Genomic DNA, 19,640 nt, shown 5'->3' with positions numbered 1-19,640 from the left:
CTTCAGGAGGGTTTAAACCCAGATCAGAGCATGGAGTAGCTGGTGTACAGGAAGATACAGCACGCAGAGAGTCTGACAGGAAGAACAGACAGTTGATAGGGCAAAGTTGCAGTCGGTGTGACTGGTTGAAGTGTGTCTATTTTAACGGAAGAAGTGTCAGGAATAAGGGTGATGGACTTAGAGCATGGATCAGTACTTAGAGCTACAATGTTGTGGCCATTATGGAGATTTGGATAACACAGGGGCAGGAATAGTTGTTGGATGTTCCAGGGTTTAGATGTTTCAAAAGAAATAGGGAGGGAGGTAAAAGAGGTGGGGGAGTGGCATTGCTAATCAGGGATGGTATCACAGCTGCAGAAAGGGAGGTTGTTGAGGAGGGTTTGCCTGCTGAGTCAGTATGGGTGGAAATCAAAAACAGGGAAGGAGGAGTCACTTTATTGGGAGTTTTCTATAGACCCACCAATAGTAACAGAGACACTGAGGAACAGACTGGGAGCCAAATTTTGGAAAGGTGCAGAAGTAATGGGGTTGTTGACATGGGTGACTTCAACTTCCCTCATATCAACTAGAACCTCCTTAGTGCAAATAGTTTGGATGGAGCAGATTTTTTCAGGTGTGTCCAGGAAGGATTTCTAACTCAATATGTAGATAGGCTGACTAGAGGGGAGGCCATTTTGGATTTGGTGCTTGGCAACGAACCAGGCCAGGTGTCAGATCCCTTGGTGGGAGAGCATTTCAGTGATAGTGATCACAACTCCGTGACCTTTACTATAGTCAAGGAGACAGATAGGAGCAGATGGAACGGGAAAAGTATCTAATTGGGGGAGGGGGAATTACAATGCTATTAGGCAGGACCTGCAGAGCATAAATTGGGAACAGATGTTCTCCGGGAAATGCACAACAGAAATGCGGAGGTTGTTTAGGGACCAGTTGCTACAAGTACTGGATAGGGTTGTCCCACTGAGGCAAGGAAGGGATGGTAAGATGAAGGAACCTTGGATGACAAGACATGTGGAACATATAGCCAAGAGGAAGAAGGAAGCTTACTTAAGGTTGAGGAAGCAAGGATCAGACAGGGCTCTAGAGGGTTACAAGGTAGCCAGGAAGAAACTGAAGAGTGGACTTAGGAGAGTTAGAAGGGGACATGAAAAAGCCTTCGTGGGTAGGATTAAGGAAAACCCCAAGGCATTCTATACTGATGTGAGGAACAAGAGGATGACCAGAGTGGGGGTAGGGCCGATCAGGGATAGTGGAGGGAACTTGTGCCTGGAGTTGGAGGAGATAGGGGAGGTCCTTAATGAATACTTAGCTTCAGTATCCACCAGTGAGAGGGACCTTGTTGTTTGTGAGGACAGCGTGAAACAGGCTGATATGCTCGAACAGGTTGATGTTAGGAATGAGGATGTGCTAGAAATTTTGAAAAGCATGAGGATAGATAAGTCCCCTGGGCCAGACAGGATATACCCAAGGTTACTACGGGAGGCGAGGGAAGAGATTGCTGCGCCTTTGGCGATGATCTTTGCATCCTCACTGTCCACTGGAGTAATGCCAGATGATTGGAGGGTGGCAAATATTATTCCCTTGTTCAAGAAAGGGAATAGGAATACCACTGGGAATTATAGACCAGTCAGTCTTTCTTGTGTGGTGGGCAAATTATTGGAGAGGATTCTGACAGATAGCATGGCTGTGTGAGGGGCAGGTCATGCATCACAAGCCTTATTGAATTCTTTGAGAATTGTAACAAAACACATTGAAGGTAGAAGCACCAGTGCCTAGGTTCAATTCTACCCTCTGACAACTGTCTGTGGAGTTTGAACGTTCTCCCCCTGTCTACATGGTTTTCCTCCAGGTGCTCTGGTTTCCTCCCACAGTCCAAAGATGTGCAGGTTAGATGCGTTAGCCATGGGAAATGCAGGGTTACAGGGATAGGGAAGGGGGATGATGCTGGATGGGATGTCCTTTGGAGGGGCGGTGTGGACTTGCTGGGTCAAATGGCCTGCTTCGGCATAGAATCCCTGCAATGATTCTATGATCACCGACATGGGTCAGATCTCAAGCAATGATGAGACAAAATACGGGAAGAGAGAGCTTAATGGCACAGTGTAAAAGACAACAAAACAAAGGAGCTGGTCATCGACTTCAGGAAGTGCAGTGGAGCCCCTGGCTGTATCAATGGTGATAAGGTGGAGATGGACGAGAGCTTTCCTAGGAGGTTCCTTGGAGTAAAGATCACCAACAATCTGTCCTAGTTCATCGACATCGATGCTACAGTCAATAAAGCATAAGTGTGTCTACTTCCTCAGAAGGTGAGGAACATGCCGCTGCTACCAAAACAAAATTTGACTCTAACTGTGCAGAACTTCTTCAATTCAGCAGTGCTTAGACTGACCAGATTCCAATACATCTCATAAGGAGAGGGCTCTGCTACCATGGGTTTCCATACCATTGTCCAAGAATTGATTCAGAAAGCTGGGAGCCAGCTATCTCCAAGCTGTCAGCCTCAAATCAGACTTTGCCTGTTACCCATTGGGGCTATTGCTCAGTTATAGAATTTGTATGTCTCCCAGCCAAGTGCCCGTGCTCTCTTACTGCATTTCGGTAACACTGCGTAGAAGTGATCACAACAAGATTGAATTTCACCATCAATTTGAGGGTGAGAAGAGTGAGTTTAAAACCAGTGTTTTAAACTTCACTTAGGGCAGTTAGAAAGGTGGGAAGGCAAGGCTGCTAATGTGGACTGTGAAGTTAAGTTAAAGCATAGGGCAGTAGAAATACAGCAGCAGTCCCTTAAGATATTTCATAAGACTCAACAAGGGTGCATTTCAGTGAGAAAGAAATACTGTAGAAAAAGGATAAACCATGTAAAGCAGGGAAGTTAAATATTGTATCAAATTGGAAAAAAAAATTTTGCAGAATTTTAAATCAAAGGAGAATTTAAATTTGAGAAACCTCACTAGAAACAGTAAAACAGAAAATAGGAGTTTCTACAAGTGTTCAGAAATAAAGAGCTTCTCTTGGTGGAGGGATCAATGATCGGGGTGGGGGGGGGGGGGGGCATTTATACTTTTTTTTTCTATTCAATTGTGGGATGTGGGCATTGCTGGCTGGCCAGCATTTTTTGCCTATCCCTTGTTGCCTTTGAGAAGGTGGTAGTGAGCTGCCTTCTTGAACCACTGCAGTCCTCCTGCTGTGTGATGACCCACAATGCCATTAGGGAGGGAATTCCAGGATTTTGACCCAGTGACAGGGAAGGAACGGTGATAAAATTCCACGTCAAGATAGTGAGTGGCTTGGGGGGGGGGATCTTGAAGGTGTTGGTGTTCCCATATGTCTGCTGCTCTTCTCCTTCTAGATGGAAGTGGTCGTGGATTTAGAAGGTGCTGTCTGAGAATCTTTGAATTTCTGCAGTGCATCTTGTAGATAGTTTACACTGCTGCTACTGAGTGTCAGTGGACACTTGTGGTGCCAATCAAGTGGGCTGCTTTGTCCTGGGTAGTGTCCAGCTTCTTGAGTGTTGTTGGGGCTGCACCCATCCAGGCAAGTGGGGAGTATTCCATCACACTCCTGACTTGTGCCTGGTAGATGGTGCTTAGGCTTTGAGGAATCAGGAGGTGAGTTACTTGCTGCAGTATTTCCAGCTTCTGACCTGCTCTTGTAGCCACTGTGTTTATGAGGTGAGTCCAGTTGAGTTTCTGGTCAATGATAACATCCAGGGTGTTGATAGTGGGGGATTCAGCGATTGAATGTCAAGGGGCAGTGGTTAGATTGTCTCTTATTGGTGATGGTCATAACCTGGCATTTGTGTGGCGTGAATGTCACTTGTCAGCCTAAGCCTGGATATTGTCCAGATTTTGTTGCATTTGCACACAGACTGCTTCAGTATCTGAGGAGTTGCGAACGGTGCTGAACATTGTGCAATCATTGATGGACATCCCCACTTCTGACCTTATGATAGAGGAAAGGTCATTGATGAAGCAACTGAAGATGGTTGGGCTGTGGACACTACCCTGAGGAACTCCTGCAGAGATGTCCTGGAGCTGACATGATTGACCTCCAACAACCACGACCATCTTCCTTCATGTCAGGTATGACGCCAACCACTGGAGTTTGTCCCTGATACCCATTGATTCCAGTTTCGCTGGGGCTCCTTGATGCCAACAGTCGGTCAAATGCAGCCTTTACGTCAAGGGCTATCACTATCACCTCACCTCTGGAATTCAGCTCTTTATTCCATGTCTGAACCAAGGCTGTAATGAGGTCAGGAGCGGAGTGGCCCGAATGGAACCCAAACTAGGCGTTGCTGAGGAGGTGCTGCTTTATAGCACTGTTGATGACTCCTTCCGTCACTTTATTGATGATTGACAGTAGACTGGGAAGGAAATTGGCTCGGTCGGATTTGCCCTGCTTTTTGTGTACAGGATATACTTGGGCAATTTTCTAAAATGCCAAGTAGATACCAGTGTTGTAACTGTACTGGAACAGCTTGACCAGGGATGCAGCAAGTTCTGGAGCACAAGTCTTCAGTACTATTGCCGGAATGTTGTCAGGGCCGGTAGCCTTTGCAGTATCCAGTGTCTCCAACCATTTCTTGATATCACATGGAGTGAATCAATTTGGCTGAAGACTATATCTGTAACGATGGGGACCACTGGAGGAGGCTGAGATGGATTATCCACTCGGCACTTCTGGCTGAAGATTGCTGTGAAAGCTTCAGCCTTATCTTTTGCACTGATGTGCTGGGCTCTTCCATCATTGAGGATGGGGATATTTGTGGAGCAGCCTCCCCCAGTGAGTAGTTTAATTGTCCACCACCGTTCATGACTGGATGTGGCAAGACTGCAGAGCGTAGATCTGATCCGTTGGTTGTGGGATCACTTAGCTCTGTCTATCACTTGCTTTTGCTGTTTGGCATGCAAATAATCCTGTTTGGTGGTTTCACCAGGTTGACACCTCATCTTCAGATATGCCTGGTGCTACTCCTGGCCTGCCCTCGTGCACTCTTCACTGAACCGGGGTTGATTCCCTGGCTTGATGGTAATGGTTGAGTGGGGGTTATGGCGGGTCATGAGGTTACAGATTGTGCTGGAGTACAATTCTGCTGCTGTTGATGGTCCACACCGCCTCATGGATGCCCAGTCATGAGTTGCTAGATCAGTGTGAAGGCGGGACTTTGCCTCCACAAGGACTGTGCGATGGTAATTCTTAGTGATACTGTCATGGACAGATGCAACTGCAGCTGGCATATTCGTAAGGATGAGGACAAGTATGTTTTTCCCTCTTGTTGGTTCCCTCACCACCTGCCACAGATCCAGTCTAGCAGTTATATCCTTTAGGACCCGAACAGCTCGATCAATAGTACTGCTGACAAGTCACTCTTGGTCATGGACGTTGAAATCCCCCACCTAGAGTACATTTTGTGCCCTTTCCATCCTCGGTGCTTCCTCCAAGTGTCGTTCAATGTGGTGGAGTTCTGATTCATCAGCTGAGGGAGGACGGTATGTGGTAATCAGCAGGAGGTTTTGTTGCCCATGTATAACCTGAAGCCATGAGACTTCATGGGATCTGGAGTCACCACCTCTGCTGGGTCTGTCCTACTGATGGTACAGGACATATCCAGGGATGGTGATGATGTTGTCTGGGATGTTGTCTGTAAGCTTTGATTCTGTGAGTATGACTGTATTAGGCTGTTGCTTGAGTAGTCTGTGAGACAGCTGTCCCAATTTTGGCACTACCTCCCAGATATTAGTGAGTACAACTTTACGAGGTCTACAGGGCTGTTTCCGCTGTTGTCTTTTCCAGTGCCTAGGTCGATGCCAGGTGATCAGTATAGTTTCAATATTACGTACAGGGCAGGGGATTTAGAGAATGTGAGGAAAGAATTTGTCATCCAGAGAGTGGTGAGAATTGGGAACTCATTGTCTGCAAGGTGGTAGAGGCAAAAGCCCTCGTAATATTTAGGAAGTATTTAGATTTGCATTTGTGATGCTAAGGCCAAGTGCTGGAAAATGGGATTTGAATAGTTTAGTGGTAGTTTTTGACCGGCACAGACTCGATGGGTTGAAGGATCTTTTTCTGTACTGTTGATCTCTATAACTGAGAAATTGAAATGAGCATTAGTCCTCCGATTGTGAGCAGTTAAGGGAATAGTGGACAACTTGAGCAGACATTTTGTGTCTGTGATCACTACAAGAGACTCTAATAACATCCCAGGAATACTTTTAGATCAAGAAGTAAAATGGAAGAACTCCAAACAAATGCAATTACCAGGGGAAAGGCACTGAGAAACGATTAGATGTCTGACAGGGTCCCGGGACCTATTGGCCTGCATCGTGTGTTCTTAAAAGTGGCTGTGGAGGTGGTTGATACATTGGATGTGCTTTTCAAAAATAATCTAGATCCTATCAAATTGGAAAGTAACACATGTAACTCTTTTATTCAAGAAGGGAAGGAGGCAGAAAGCAGGAAACTAAGCTAGGTGGCCTAATTTGTTACGGGTAAATTGCTAGAATCTATTACTAAACAGGTGATAACAGAGTACTTCGCAGACTCTGCCCAATGGTATTAATGTTTCAAAGTTTTATGAAAGGCAATTAATGTTTGACTTATTGAGTTATTTGAACAAGTATCTAGCAAGGTAGATAAAGGGGAGCCTGCTGATGGTGTACTTTGATTTCCAAAAAGTATAAGATAGAAGCTTGTAAAGTATAACATATTCATGGATAGAGGAGTGGTTAGTCATAGGAAACAGAGTAGGCAAGTGTGAATGACGTGGACAAAGAGGCCTAATGTTTGGTAGCTAAATTCGCTGATGACACTGAGAGACTAAGTTGTGAAGAGAGTTAGGGAGTCTGTGCAAGATTTTAAACAGGTTAAGTGAGCGTAAAAAATTATTGGCAAATGGTAAATTTGGGAAAATATGAACTCCTCCATTTTGACAGGAAGAATGGAAGAGCAGTACAGGCTGTTCCCAGGTTGCGAACAGGTCCCATACTGGAGTCTGTTTACAAGTTGATCTGTGCACATGAGAACACAGCACAGAACAATGGAAAGCAGCTGTTTGTAAGTAGGGGAATTGTTGATATGTTGGGTCTATAAAATTTTAACCATATAGGATCACGTTTGTTAGTACAAACATTTGTAATTCGGACATCCATAAATTGGGATCCTTTATACGTTACTTAAATGGAGAGAGATTACGGAACTCGGATTGTAGAAGTACTTAGGGACATGTTTACATGAATCGCAAAGCTAGTATGCAGGCACAGCAAGTGATTAGGGTGGCAATGGAATGTTAATGTTCATTGTAAGTTCAATGGGGAATATATCTGTTGTGAGGAATTTATTGCTGCAGGGCCTAACTGAAACCACATCTGGAGTACTATCTAGTTTCTGTTGCCCTATTTAAGAGAAATTTATTGCTGCATTTATAAGCTGTTCAGAGAAGATTTACTTCACTTCACTGATTCCCATGGTGAAGGGGGAATCTTGTGAGGAAAATTGGACAGATTGGGCCTATATCCTTTGGACTTTAGAAAAGTGAGAAGTGGTCTTACTGAAACAGATAAAACCCTGAGGGGATGTGACAGGAAAATAGCAAGGCTGCAATCAGATCAGCTATGATCTTACACAATTGGTGGAATAGTTTAAAAAAAACTCACCTAAAAATAGAACGTAAGACTCACAAGCTATTTGCTTTTTCTGTTGGCTTAATCCAGTCCCAAACTTTTTACAACAGGAAACTCACCAGTAGTACATCAGTCAGTCACCACCTGGTTTTCCTGTATCGCTGATTTGATTTTTCTTTTCAGACTTGGGTGCCCTACATATACCTGCTATTGCATCGGGTGAGTGTTAACACCTAAATCTACACTTCGATATTCATGTTTCTGTTTTAAACCCTTCCAGGCCAGTGCATATATTGAGTCATCTGCAGTCAGCCCTGTGTTCTCCATGGAAACAGAGACTCCCACTACTGAGGACATCCAGCTGCTAAAGAAAGCGGTGGAGACTGAGGCCGTTCAGGTAATGTCACAGCTTCAACAATCTAGAAAATAACGTGATAAGGAGGTGATGACATCAAGGTAATCCACAGCCCAAGAATAATGTTCTGGAGGGATGAGTTTGGTTCCCACCATAGTAGCTGCTGAGATTTGAAATCCATAAAATCTGAAATAAAAAGCTAGCTTGATGGTGAACATGCAACCACTGTTATAAAAACCCATTTGGTTCATCTAATCCTAGCCCGAAATGTGACTCCAGAGCCACGTGAACAAGAAATGCTCACAGAGCCAGTGATGCGCACATCCCATGAGCAAATTAAAATTTTAAAAATCGCTTGCATCCACTAGTTGTCTTTGTTTGTATACACCACTCTACGACAGGGAAGGTCACATATTTGTGATCACTGGTCTGTGTTTAATTAGCTGGAGGAAGAAGGGATCACACATCATTCCAGTTATTGATGCTTGGTGAGGCTTTTGATGTTTGTTCAACACCTCAACAGGCTGCCAGTGCTCTTTGAAGAGACCAAATGGAGGTAGTTGGGATCAGCCTGTATTTCTGGAGTTGAACTTCAGAGAAGCTAGTGCCCCTGATGACTGGGAGAACTGTGTCCTCTTTATTTCTGTATTGCCTATCAAGACATATGCTGCATGAACAGTGTAAATGTGCAATACCATTTAATTATTCTAAATTATTTTGATCAGTCATTAGATCTCCAAGTTTTGGGCATGCTCCATGTTAAAGTTTTTATACTCCTGTATTGGATGTGGATATTGCAGGCAAGGCCAGCATTTGTTACCCCTGAATTACTGAACATACTCTGCCATATCCAAAACCAGTTAAGAGTCCTTCAAGGCCATTAGGGAACCAAGTTTTTTTTTTTTTAATCACAATTGACAATGGTTATCACAAGACTAGTTTTATTAATTCTAGATTTGTTAATTGAACATTGCCCTCGTGGGTTCAAGCCCATATCCCCCGAGCATTAACCTGGGGATTCTGGATTACTAATCCAGTGACATGACCGCTATGTCAACACCTCCCCAAAGAGGAGTTCTTGTCCTTTGATTAACACTGAAGTTTGACTCACTTTGCTGGAATGTTAGCATACCCTGTACCATCTGGTCCTGGTCAGTGTTGATGAAACTGCTGTTTCTCTAGGTGAAAGAGAAGATTAAAAAAGAGAAGGCTTTGCTACGCCGGAAGTCAGACCTGCCTCAGGATGTGTACACTATAAAGGCCCTTGAAGCACACAAGCGGCCAGAGGAATACCTCAGCTCGAACCAGGAGGCTCTCTGACGGGCAGTGCCTGCCCCACCCCTGGCCTCAGTACCAGGATGTTTGCAGAGACACACTCTGTCAGTGTAAAGCATAGAATGAACTGTTGATCAGTGTTTATGTAAAGCTGCATCCATTCTTTTGTTACCTGCTTCTTTTACATTTTCCCCATTTGCTGTTGTTTCTCCTGCACCCCTCCACAGCCCAGTCTGTTCCAGTCTGTCAGTTGGATGGGTTTGTATTTCATTGTCATGCAAGAAAATCACATGGACAATAGCAAACATAAGGTGCCCAGAGTCAGCAAGAAAGCAAACAGCTACAAGAGCCCAGAGATGTAGTCTGCACTGTCCCGTCAGTTTGTCTCCAGCCTAAAGGTGGTCTCGTTGTCCCCTCAGTTTGTGTCTAGCCTGAAGGTGGTGTGTACTGTCCCAAGACGACTTCTAACCTACGGCCGGTGTGCACAGCCCCCTGTGGCTCTGTCTGATCTACGGCCGGTGTGCACAGCCCCCTGTGGCCCTGTCCAGCCAATGGCGAGTCTGCATTGTCTTGACTGTCCGGCCATCCACCTGACTTTATTGTGGACTGACTAGCTCATTATTGAGAAATCAATAGTTTTGTTTTGTACAAATCACTGTAAAGGTTGAAAAGTAGATTCCCAGAAATGGCATCAAGTACCTGTCAGTGCTCTGTGTTTTTATGTTTCTCTCCTTTTGACCCTTTCTCCACTAAACAGTTTGGACTGATAATGTGATGTGATTCTACAGGTGTCTGCTATCCTCTCATCATTTCGTGCAGTCAAGCTCTTTAGCCATAGGGTGTATTACTCTGTCCCTGTCCACTGCAACACTTGTCAAGACAGCAATTTGAGAAGCTTGGCTGTTATACCCCCTTCTATCCCAATAGAACTAAAGTCAATTGTACTAAACTGCAACTTTACCAGAGAGGGGCTTGAGACCAGCCTGGAAATCTCAACATCATACTAGTCAGTGCACCCTGATCAAAATGTCTAAATGGGGTGAAGTTCCATTCAGGGAAACTCTCCAGCAAATAATTTAGTCTGTTGCCCTGGAGTTTCTTTTATTGTCTTTGTGCAATCAGCAGTTATGTAATATTCATTGAACAATAGATAAATGAATATAACACTGAGACACTTCCAGGCGTGGCAGTGGTCATTCTTGAAATCTGACACTCATATTCCCCATGCAGCAGTGCTGATGATCACAGTACTGTCCCAAGCTAGCCCTGTGGCAACACCTTCAGAAAGTGAATTGCCTTTTGTTCTTTTTTAAAATGTCATGTTATTAACTGTGACCATGAGGACTGTAACCCTGATCATTTCAGGTATGATCCATTTCTCCAGCTTCTCCTAACTGCTTCCTGCCATGTTCCTTTCCCACCAATGAAAATAATGATTTGGTAGTATTTGATTTTTTTTTTCCTCTTAACAAAATCATGTCAAGTATTAAGTGGAGTGACAAAGGCTGTTTTATTAAATAATATTAATGCCATGCTGCAGCAGAGGCTGAAGACATCCAATTGTTGGACTATCAGGCTGCCACACGGTGGAGGCTTGTCCTGTCGGGATTTTGAGTTTCCACATTATAACGAGAACAATGGTCATTTATACATTAGGATGTAGAAATGTGATTTGCATAGCTAATTACTGTTTCAGACATGTGAAACCAATAAAATGGAGAGTGCATTCACCTACTGAGATTAAATGGAGTGTTGGGTTGGGGGCAAACTGGGGTCTCTCTAAACTCGGGTTTGCATTCAAGTCCCACACTCTTCCCCTCCCACACTGACACTTGCTTTCCAATAGCAATGGAAGGTGTGTGACATAGCCAATGTATCAAGGTAACAGGGTAGTGGCTGATGGTAAGCGGTAGTGGGAACCTTTTCTGGTTTCTTCCCCATCTCCTCTGTGCCCGTGACATCAGCTTTCAATCCTTTTCAGTAACTCCAACAAACTTACAGTACAAACTAATGATGTTTTACATTACATGGAACATTCAAGCCCAGTAAAATTAATAATTCTTCATGATAATACTGAAACTATGTTCTTTTGAATTTATTCAAGGATGTAATGTATAATTAGGATATAGACTAAGGTGGCAATGGCCTCCATTCTTTATGTGAGATAGCTTGCCAGACAACTATCTTTACAGTATTCAAGATTCATTAAGTTGTTTTAATACTGCAGAAAACCTCGAAACAATATTACTTTGAAAAATTTCCTTTGTTTTGATCTGAAATCCATTGTATATACTGTTGTAGGAATGTACACTGCCCCAGCTATCACTCAACATTAGTGACAACCTGGTTTCATTGGCACTTTTCTCAGAGTCGAATGTTGTGATTTTAAGAGTCTGCTTCAGTATAATTGAGGCAGAAATGTCATTGCCCGCTCATTACAGAAGTGGTGTTGAAGTGGAGAGTTAGCAGCTCAAAGAGGATCTGAGCATCCTCCAGGAAACTAGAATGCAGTTATAGCAGGTAGTATGAAAGGCAAATGGAATTTCTCCATTTATTGCTGCAGGAATATAGTATAAGTAGTATTGCTGCAATTGTTCAAGGTATTAGTGAGACTGGAGTATTGTGTACAATTTGATCCCCTTACTTGAGGAATGTAGTTGCATTGGAAACAGTTCAGAGGAGCTTCACTAGATTGATTCCAGAGGTGAGGGTTTCTAGAGTTTAGAAAGATATCTAATTGAGGTATGCTAGATGCTAAAGGGGACTGACAAAGTAGACTTTGTTTTTCCCTTGTGGGGCATTCACTCAATCTAAAATGAGAGGTCATAGCTTTCGGATAAGGGGTAGCAGATTTATAACAAAGATGAGGAGAAATTACTTCCCTCAAGGGTCGTGAATCAGTGGACTTTCCTAACCCAGAGTGGATGTTGGGACATCGCATAAATTTCAGCAGGACATGGACAGATTGTTTTAAATAGCAATGGGTTGAAAGTTTATGGAGAGCAAGCAGGAAAGTGGATTCGAGGCCAAGGTGAGATAGGCCATGATTGTATTAAATAGTAGAGCAGGCTGGATCGGTTGGATTGCCAACTCCTGCTCTTAGTTCTTATGTTCCTAAAGTTAGAGCTATAAAGACTCTGTCTGCCTGTTATAGATGGCTAAGACCATAAGACATAGTAGCAGAAGTTGGCCGTTTAGCCCATTTAGCCATTTAGATCGTGGCAGGTCTGCTAATCCTTCACTCCACTTTACTGTCTTTTCCCTATGAACCATTGATTCCCTTACTGTTTAAAAATCTGTCTGCCTCAACCATGAATATACTTAATGACTCAGCCTCAATAGCCCTCTATGCTTTAAAAAAAAATCCACGGATCCGCTACCCTCAGAGATGGAATTCCTTTTTATTTCTTATCTTAAATGTACAACTCCTTATTCTGAAATTGCGCTGTCTGATTTTGATCCTCTGGCACTAAAAGGAGCAAGGTATTTCTCTGTATCTTGGCTTACATTACTTCTCAAATCCATACAGTTAGAGAGAGGTGGAATGGTTATTTATTCACTTGCTCGATTGGAAATTAATTGGAATCACTTGGTTAGTTGTAAATTATTACGAATTTGATTAGGTGGTAATACTAGACCACAGTTGTTATAGAGGGGGGAAAGAAAACACAGGAAGAAGGAAGTATAAAAAGAGAAATGGAATGATGTATTTTGTCCTAGGGATCTGTGCTGGGGCCTCTTTTTGCTGTTTTATGTGGAAATAATTTCAAATTGAATATGCAAATGATCTCCAATATCGCTGATGACAAAATAGGGACCAGGCAAATTGTGAACAAGATTGCAGTGGGAGTAAGCTAGAAGAGTGGGCAGACATGATATGTGCAGGAAGGGGGTTGGAATACAAGAGCAGGGAAGTCTTACTGCAGTTGTACAAGGTACTGGTGAGACCACATCTGGTGTGTTGAGAGCAGTTTCGGTGATCTTATTTAATTTCATCACAGGCAGATCAGAGAAGATTCATTAGGATGACACCCCAGTATGGAGATATTGTCTTTAGATCAAAGACCAAACAGTTTGGGACTCTACTCACTGGAGTTTAGAAGAGTGATAGGTGATCTCCTTGATGTGCGTAGATTACTCAAGAGGCTTGACAGAGTAAATGCTGAGAGGTTGTTTCCCCTCAAGGGGAGAGTCTAGACCAGATGACATAGTCTCAGAATAAAGGACTGCCTATTTAAGACTGAGATGAGGAATTTCTTTTGTGAGGATTGACAGTTTTTGAAACTCCTTGCCACAGAGAGCTGTGGGAGCAGAGTTCTTATGTATATTTAAGGCTGAGATAGATACACTGTCCATCAGTAGAGGAATCGGGGTTATGGGAAAAAGGCAGAGAAGTTGACATGAGGAATGTCAGATCAGCCATGTTCCTATTGAATGGCAGAGTAGGCTCGAGGGACCAAATGGCCTACTCCTGTTTGTATTTCTGATGGTTTGATTGGTGAAGGTCATTGACCAAAATTGCACTATTAATATGGGGCGACATGAGTGGAGATGCACAGGGGTCTTTTTAAGTGGCCAAACAGAAAAGTTAATTTTTTGTTTAGAAATTTTATTGTTAAGGAAGAAAATGATCCTGAGTCGTACTAGATGTCTGTGAGGTTGTGGGGTAGCATGGTTGCTCAGTGGTTAGCACTGCTGCCTCTCATTGCCAGGGACCCAGGTTCAGTCCCAGCCTCTGGCAACTGTCTCTTGAGTTTGCACATTCTCCCCATGTCTGCGTGGGTTTCCTCCCACAGCCCAAAGATGTACAGGTTAGATGGGTTGGCCATGCTAAACTGGCCATAATGTCCAGACTAAGTGGATTAGCTGTGGGAAATGCAGGGTTATCGAAATAGTTTGGGGGATGTGGGTTTGGAGGGTCGGAGTGGACTCATTGGGCCGTATGGCCTGCTTCCACACTGTAGGGATTCTCTGATTAAAGGATGCAGCTAGAGTTTTAAATGCAGATTTGTGAACCCTGTTCTAAGGATATCGGAGTTAAAGGCTACAGTAAGGGTTTCAATGGAATGTTCCTGCCACTTTCTCATCAGGACCATTAGGAGGTAGAGGCAATGTGGTTTCCATGGCCCAAGTGGAAGAACCTCTCATCAGCTTAGTCCATTGCTCTATTCACAACACAATACACCATTCTCGAACAGAAATGGTCCCTGCAATTGTTTGAGGTTGTAGTCATCTCAATAGTGTACAAGACAGTTGCCAACACTACTGACTGAGGGAAACTAGAGGAGAAGTCGTCTTGTGGCAAAATGGTGTACCCTTATAATCCTGGGGGTATATAGAGACCATTCTGTAGCATGATGGTGTACGTTTTGCTGACCAAGGGAAAAGTTATTCTGCAACCTTATGGTTTAGCTTTACTGACCTCATTGTTCACTCCTGTCCAAAATCTGTCATGTTAAATAATTAATTGCACCAATCTATGCTTGCAATGTATTCATTTGATAATCCTTTGTAGGTTCACAGAGGTTTATGTTGCTGTGCAGAAGAGGGATTTAGAAATGAAACAACTTTGTCAAACATCATCCACCTTTTGTTATTTAGAAAGGGAATGACTATCATCAATGACCATTGCACAAACTTAAAATACCATTGTGGGGGGGAAAATCTGATGGAAACATTTTTCTGAATGCCCATACAGCTTGCACTTTGTTCCACATTTCGAGTGATATCACCTCTTCCTCTTGGGGCAGGGTAACCATTTGTGTCCCTGCATGCTTTGTAGAGCTCATTCTCTGCCCTTTCCTCTCCCTTCATTCATTGTTATCTGGCATCATCCACCACACAGCAATTGCAAAAGTCTGTTTTCATGGATAAACTGCTTTTCTATCTCAGCTCATTCCTCTCCTGAACTTGCTTGAGATCTAGTTCTCAGAATAATAGTGACCCTCAAGTACCTTACCAGTTGTCTTTTTGTTGATCATGAGCCTAGGAGACACAACTTGCATCTTGCCCCCAAATTCTCAGCATGCCTTAGCTCCAAACATGGAGCTCATTGGAAGGACTTTTGCAATGGTTCAGCTTGAATTTATGAAGTTCTGTTTTTCGGAATTTGCGTTAGTCATTGATGAGACAATAGGGTGGTCTGAAACCAAAATTTGAACTTCCTTCTTACTAGATAGGATCTACAACAATTGTTGTTTAAAAAAACTCACTCTCGTAAACTGTATTGACAAAAACAACTGCCCTAAGCCCAAAATGATCTCTTGCTGCTGCAGAATAGGTCGATGGGAACTCAGCAGAGGTTGACATTTATCTGGTTTCTAGGACTTTGAAGGTTGAGAGATCTTGGGATTGTGGAGTCTTGGTGAAGATGGATCCAGGAGCAGTGAAGTGGCTCTCACTGATGCAGATTTCTCGGAATTGGTATTTAAGATGGACAGGAGATATCTTTTAACTGAGAGAGTGAGCTTGAAACCATTGCTTCAATTCTGCTGGCAAAACTGAATAGGGTGAGGTCAGAATGTGTCTAGTTACAAGGTCTTAGCTGTTGAAAAGTTACTGCGTTCGATTCCAGCCTTGGGCAACTGTCCGTGTGGAGTTTGCACGTTCTCCCCGTGTCTGCGTGGGTTTCCTCCCCCAGTGCAAAGATGTGCAGGCTAGGTGGATTAGCCATGGGTAATGCAGGGTTACAGGGATAGGGCAGGGTGCTTTTTGGAGGGTTGGTGTGTACTCAATGGGCCAAATGGCCTGCTTCCATACTGTAAGGATTGTATGTATGAAGATACTCTCCCAAGGAAACTCTGAGTAATGAGCCTGCAGTAAGTGTAGGCCTATAATTACACTACGAAGGAAAGTTAGCAAGTTACAATTGTTTTAAAAGAACAAAAATGTATGCACAACATTGAGGCTGTAGCTATGGATTTCAATGTGGAATAGTTTGGGAAGCATCTCAGAAATGAAGTTTTAAAATTAAGATTTTGGATATTTTTAGTTTTCTACCCTGATCAAATCTGAATTTACTCAATAAACCAGGCCTACATCAAACCTAAACCCCTACATCCCAACAAGATCTTCAAACTGGGTGCTCTGGTATAAGGCAAGAGTTTCTGCACTATTTTACAAAACTAAATCCATTTGGGAGTGATGTAAATTGTAAATATTCCAACCTCCAATTTCACACTTATCCAGTTTTGGGGAGAGGAACTATTTGTGTCTAATTGTGAAAAGGGAGTGGCCATAACTAGAGGTTATCAGTCTCTCACTCCACCTTGATGTATTGTTACGCTTGGCTTGTCTTAAGTACAATGGAAAATTAAGCAATATGTTATCAAGTATCACTTGGCGTATACATAATGTCAATGAATCCTTACTAGAACTGTAATTTTTAGAAGAATGTTCAGGCTTATTCAGGGAGCTTGTATTCAATGTTGCACATACTCATGTACTGTATGCTATTGTATCAATTAGGGTTGTTAAAGAGAACATCACTTGCCTCCGTCTCCTTACCCTACCACCAAATACAAATGTAAATCCTGTAAAAATTCAGCTTTTTTTCCTTTCTGTGCAATGTATATTTGCTAATTCCATCTGATCCTTGATCATTCCAGGCTCGGGAGGATGGAGTCATCATGGGTCCAATTACACAGGGGTATTGTCTTTGAGGATGTGGGTGCATTAGACTACACTACATGCTGGTTTCAGGCCTTTAGGTATCTTTGTCTCCACATGGTTTCCATTTAGACATTTAGTGTTGCACGTTGAAATAATTTTTTGATCTTAATCCTGTTCAGGAGGCTGAAGATGGGGACAAATCCTTTGTTGTATTCTTGAGATGACCTGTTGATGAGATGTATGCAAGAGAAAAAGCCATCTGGACCTTTTTGTAGATAAAAACTCCGTTATCTCAATTCCACTATCTGTCTTTACTCCTGTTATTTTCCAGAGATTTTGACTTCACCACTCTACCCAAATTTATTTCCAATATTGAGCATTTGCCATGAAGAATTGTGACACTAGCTCTAAATTTTGCCTTTGTTTTGAATTAAACCTGTGTACTCTTGTCTTCCTTTAGTTTGATAATTTTTTTAGATTTTTTTTTCCAAGCCACTTACTATCCTCTATACCTCAGTATAGCCAAGCACTTTAAAGGAAATGCATTTTAAATGTCTTTTTGTCTGTTCTGCCCAGTAGAATGTTTTGTTCCAAACCATCCTGTAATTCAAGTACTACATCAGGACCATCTGCTCCTTCAAGTATGGTGACATTGACCACTTAGCAATGAAATAGTTACCATCCTCTTGGTGCTGAGTGCCTCAGAATAGTACTGATCAATTTACAATTATTAAAGCACAGAAGAGGCCATTCAGCTAATGTTGTCTCCATCTGGCTGCGTGAATATTTCAATTGCTGCTATTCTTTAGCGGACTTGTAACCTTCCACGTTGTTCCTGTTCACACTGCAATTTATCTCCCTTTTGAATGCATTGATTGAACTTGCTTGTAACACACTTTCAGGTGGTGTGTGCCAGAGTTTATTCTATTCATGTATAAATAAGCCATTCCTCATCTCGTTTGTTGTTTTTGCTTCTTTTGCCAATGACTTTTAAACTATCTGAAACAAAATGAACAATCTGGAATTGTGGTGGGCAGAGGAGAGCAGTTTCCCTTGTTTAGTATATGCCATTGCTTGTCTTGTATCCTAAAAGGTATTTCTGGACCAGTTTTGGCAGATGCTCATAAGCCACCTTCCTGCTTTTTGTTCTGGAGTAGAATCACCTTTTACAGGTTATATACAAAGCGAGGGAGGGGAAACCTAAAAGAATACTTTGTATTTGCTGCCATCCAAGATTTTATTTGTGTGCCAGCTTGTGAATCAAGCTCAGAAACACATCCCTGTGGTTTACGATCATCATTGTTTTTTGTAGCATTCCATAAATCAATAGTTCAGGTTGTAGTGCAAATACTTTTTTGTGGTTGCTTAATAATTTCAGTTCAGTGTTGATTAATAGGCTTCTTGAAGGAAATAAAGCCTGCTTTCAAGAAGCCACGTGAGCTGGTATTCTGACATACTAGTTTGTGTTGTGTTCCACTAAAGCAGTTAACTTTTCAATTGTCTCTTCTCCACCTCAAACCACTTATATCACTCACTTGTTACAGGAGCAGTGCCACTTAGTGCACAGTACGAAAGGATGCTGCATGCATCAACAATAAATCACCAAAAGATTCTGGACTTCAGTTGGTCTTTGATAAAGCAACTATAATTTATTTAGCATGAGACTTGATTTCTGGGTTAAGGAGATCTTAAACCATTGCTTGGAAAGTGCCAGTGCACTGTCTCAACTATGGATTAGAATGAAATCAATCAGTCCATTTGCACTATGGCCTCTAAAGAGGTCTAACAGTGACACTATTAAATAACTTGCCAAGCTGGAATGTTTGAATGTTTAACATTGGACGTTATACCTGAATCATCATCATCATCTGGAAATAACTGAACAGGTATAAGTTCTGTCCTACTTAACTCTATGAACTATAAAAGATAATCAATCACTGACATCGATTATAACTGGGAACTCAGATCTGTTTCCAATTCTCGAAAGCATCCTCAAGGCTAAAAAGTCAAAAGGTTGAAAATGAATAAAGAATTTTGAGGGCCTCCCAGGGAATTGCAGTGACACGAGATCCTGCAGGTATTCTCACCCCTACTGACACTGCAGGTGGGAAATACCTGAAAATGAAATATTTCTAATTTTCTGACTGACACTATTAAGCTGGCTACAGTTAATATTTGTACATATGTTGAACTTTATTTTAGGTAGAGTATTACATAGTATTGAAATGTCATATTTTGTACAAATGTTCATGTATGTACAGAACAAAAATAAACTGGGTCTCACAAGAAATGTTATTTTGTGAATAGAGCCAGGCTGTGATTATAAGAATAGAGACTACAAACAGTCAGAAATCCTAGGTTCTTCTACAGAAAATAAATGCATACTTCACTAAAGAGAGATAAAAGTGAAAGGATTCAGATCAAGTGAATCATAAACAGGAGTGACGATTGAAGGTGAGAAAGTACAATTTGTGATTAGGGGGTTATATCCTCCACTGAGAGCACACACAACTTATTGCAGATAATGTCCAAGGATTCTTCTCTTGTTGAGGATGGCTATTACCTCACGCTTGTGATGTGAATGTTACTTGCCTTTTTTCAGGTCAAGACTGGAGATCACCCCAGCCTTGCTGCATTTGGACATAATTCCTTTGATACTGAAGCAGTCTGAATAATACAGAACACTGTACAACCATTAGCAAATATTCCTACTTCTGACCTTAAGCTAGAGGGAACGTCATTGATGACACAGCTGAAGATGTCTTGGAGCTGAG

The 19,640-nt window shown here is 42.4% G+C and overlaps 1 protein-coding gene across 1 annotated transcript in view; it reads left to right on the top strand.

Annotated features, from left to right (window-relative positions):
* ppp2r5d (protein phosphatase 2, regulatory subunit B', delta) overlaps window positions 1-19,156 on the top strand; it is a 38,905-nt gene extending 19,749 nt beyond the window's left edge. Inside the window, exons 7-8 of the mRNA XM_048596740.1 lie at window positions 7,906-8,022; window positions 9,163-19,156. Of these exons, the coding sequence (XP_048452697.1) occupies window positions 7,906-8,022; window positions 9,163-9,300 (255 nt within the window). The 3' untranslated portion in view covers window positions 9,301-19,156. The remainder of the gene's footprint in view (window positions 1-7,905; window positions 8,023-9,162) is intronic.
* Window positions 19,157-19,640: the final 484 nt, after the last annotated feature.

The sequence above is a fragment of the Rhincodon typus genome, chromosome 5 (assembly GCF_021869965.1).
Source record: "Rhincodon typus isolate 14 chromosome 5, sRhiTyp1.1, whole genome shotgun sequence".
Taxonomy (NCBI): domain Eukaryota; kingdom Metazoa; phylum Chordata; class Chondrichthyes; order Orectolobiformes; family Rhincodontidae; genus Rhincodon; species Rhincodon typus.
Note: the sequence above shows the minus strand (reverse complement) of the source record. Positions and strands in the feature narration are given on the sequence as shown.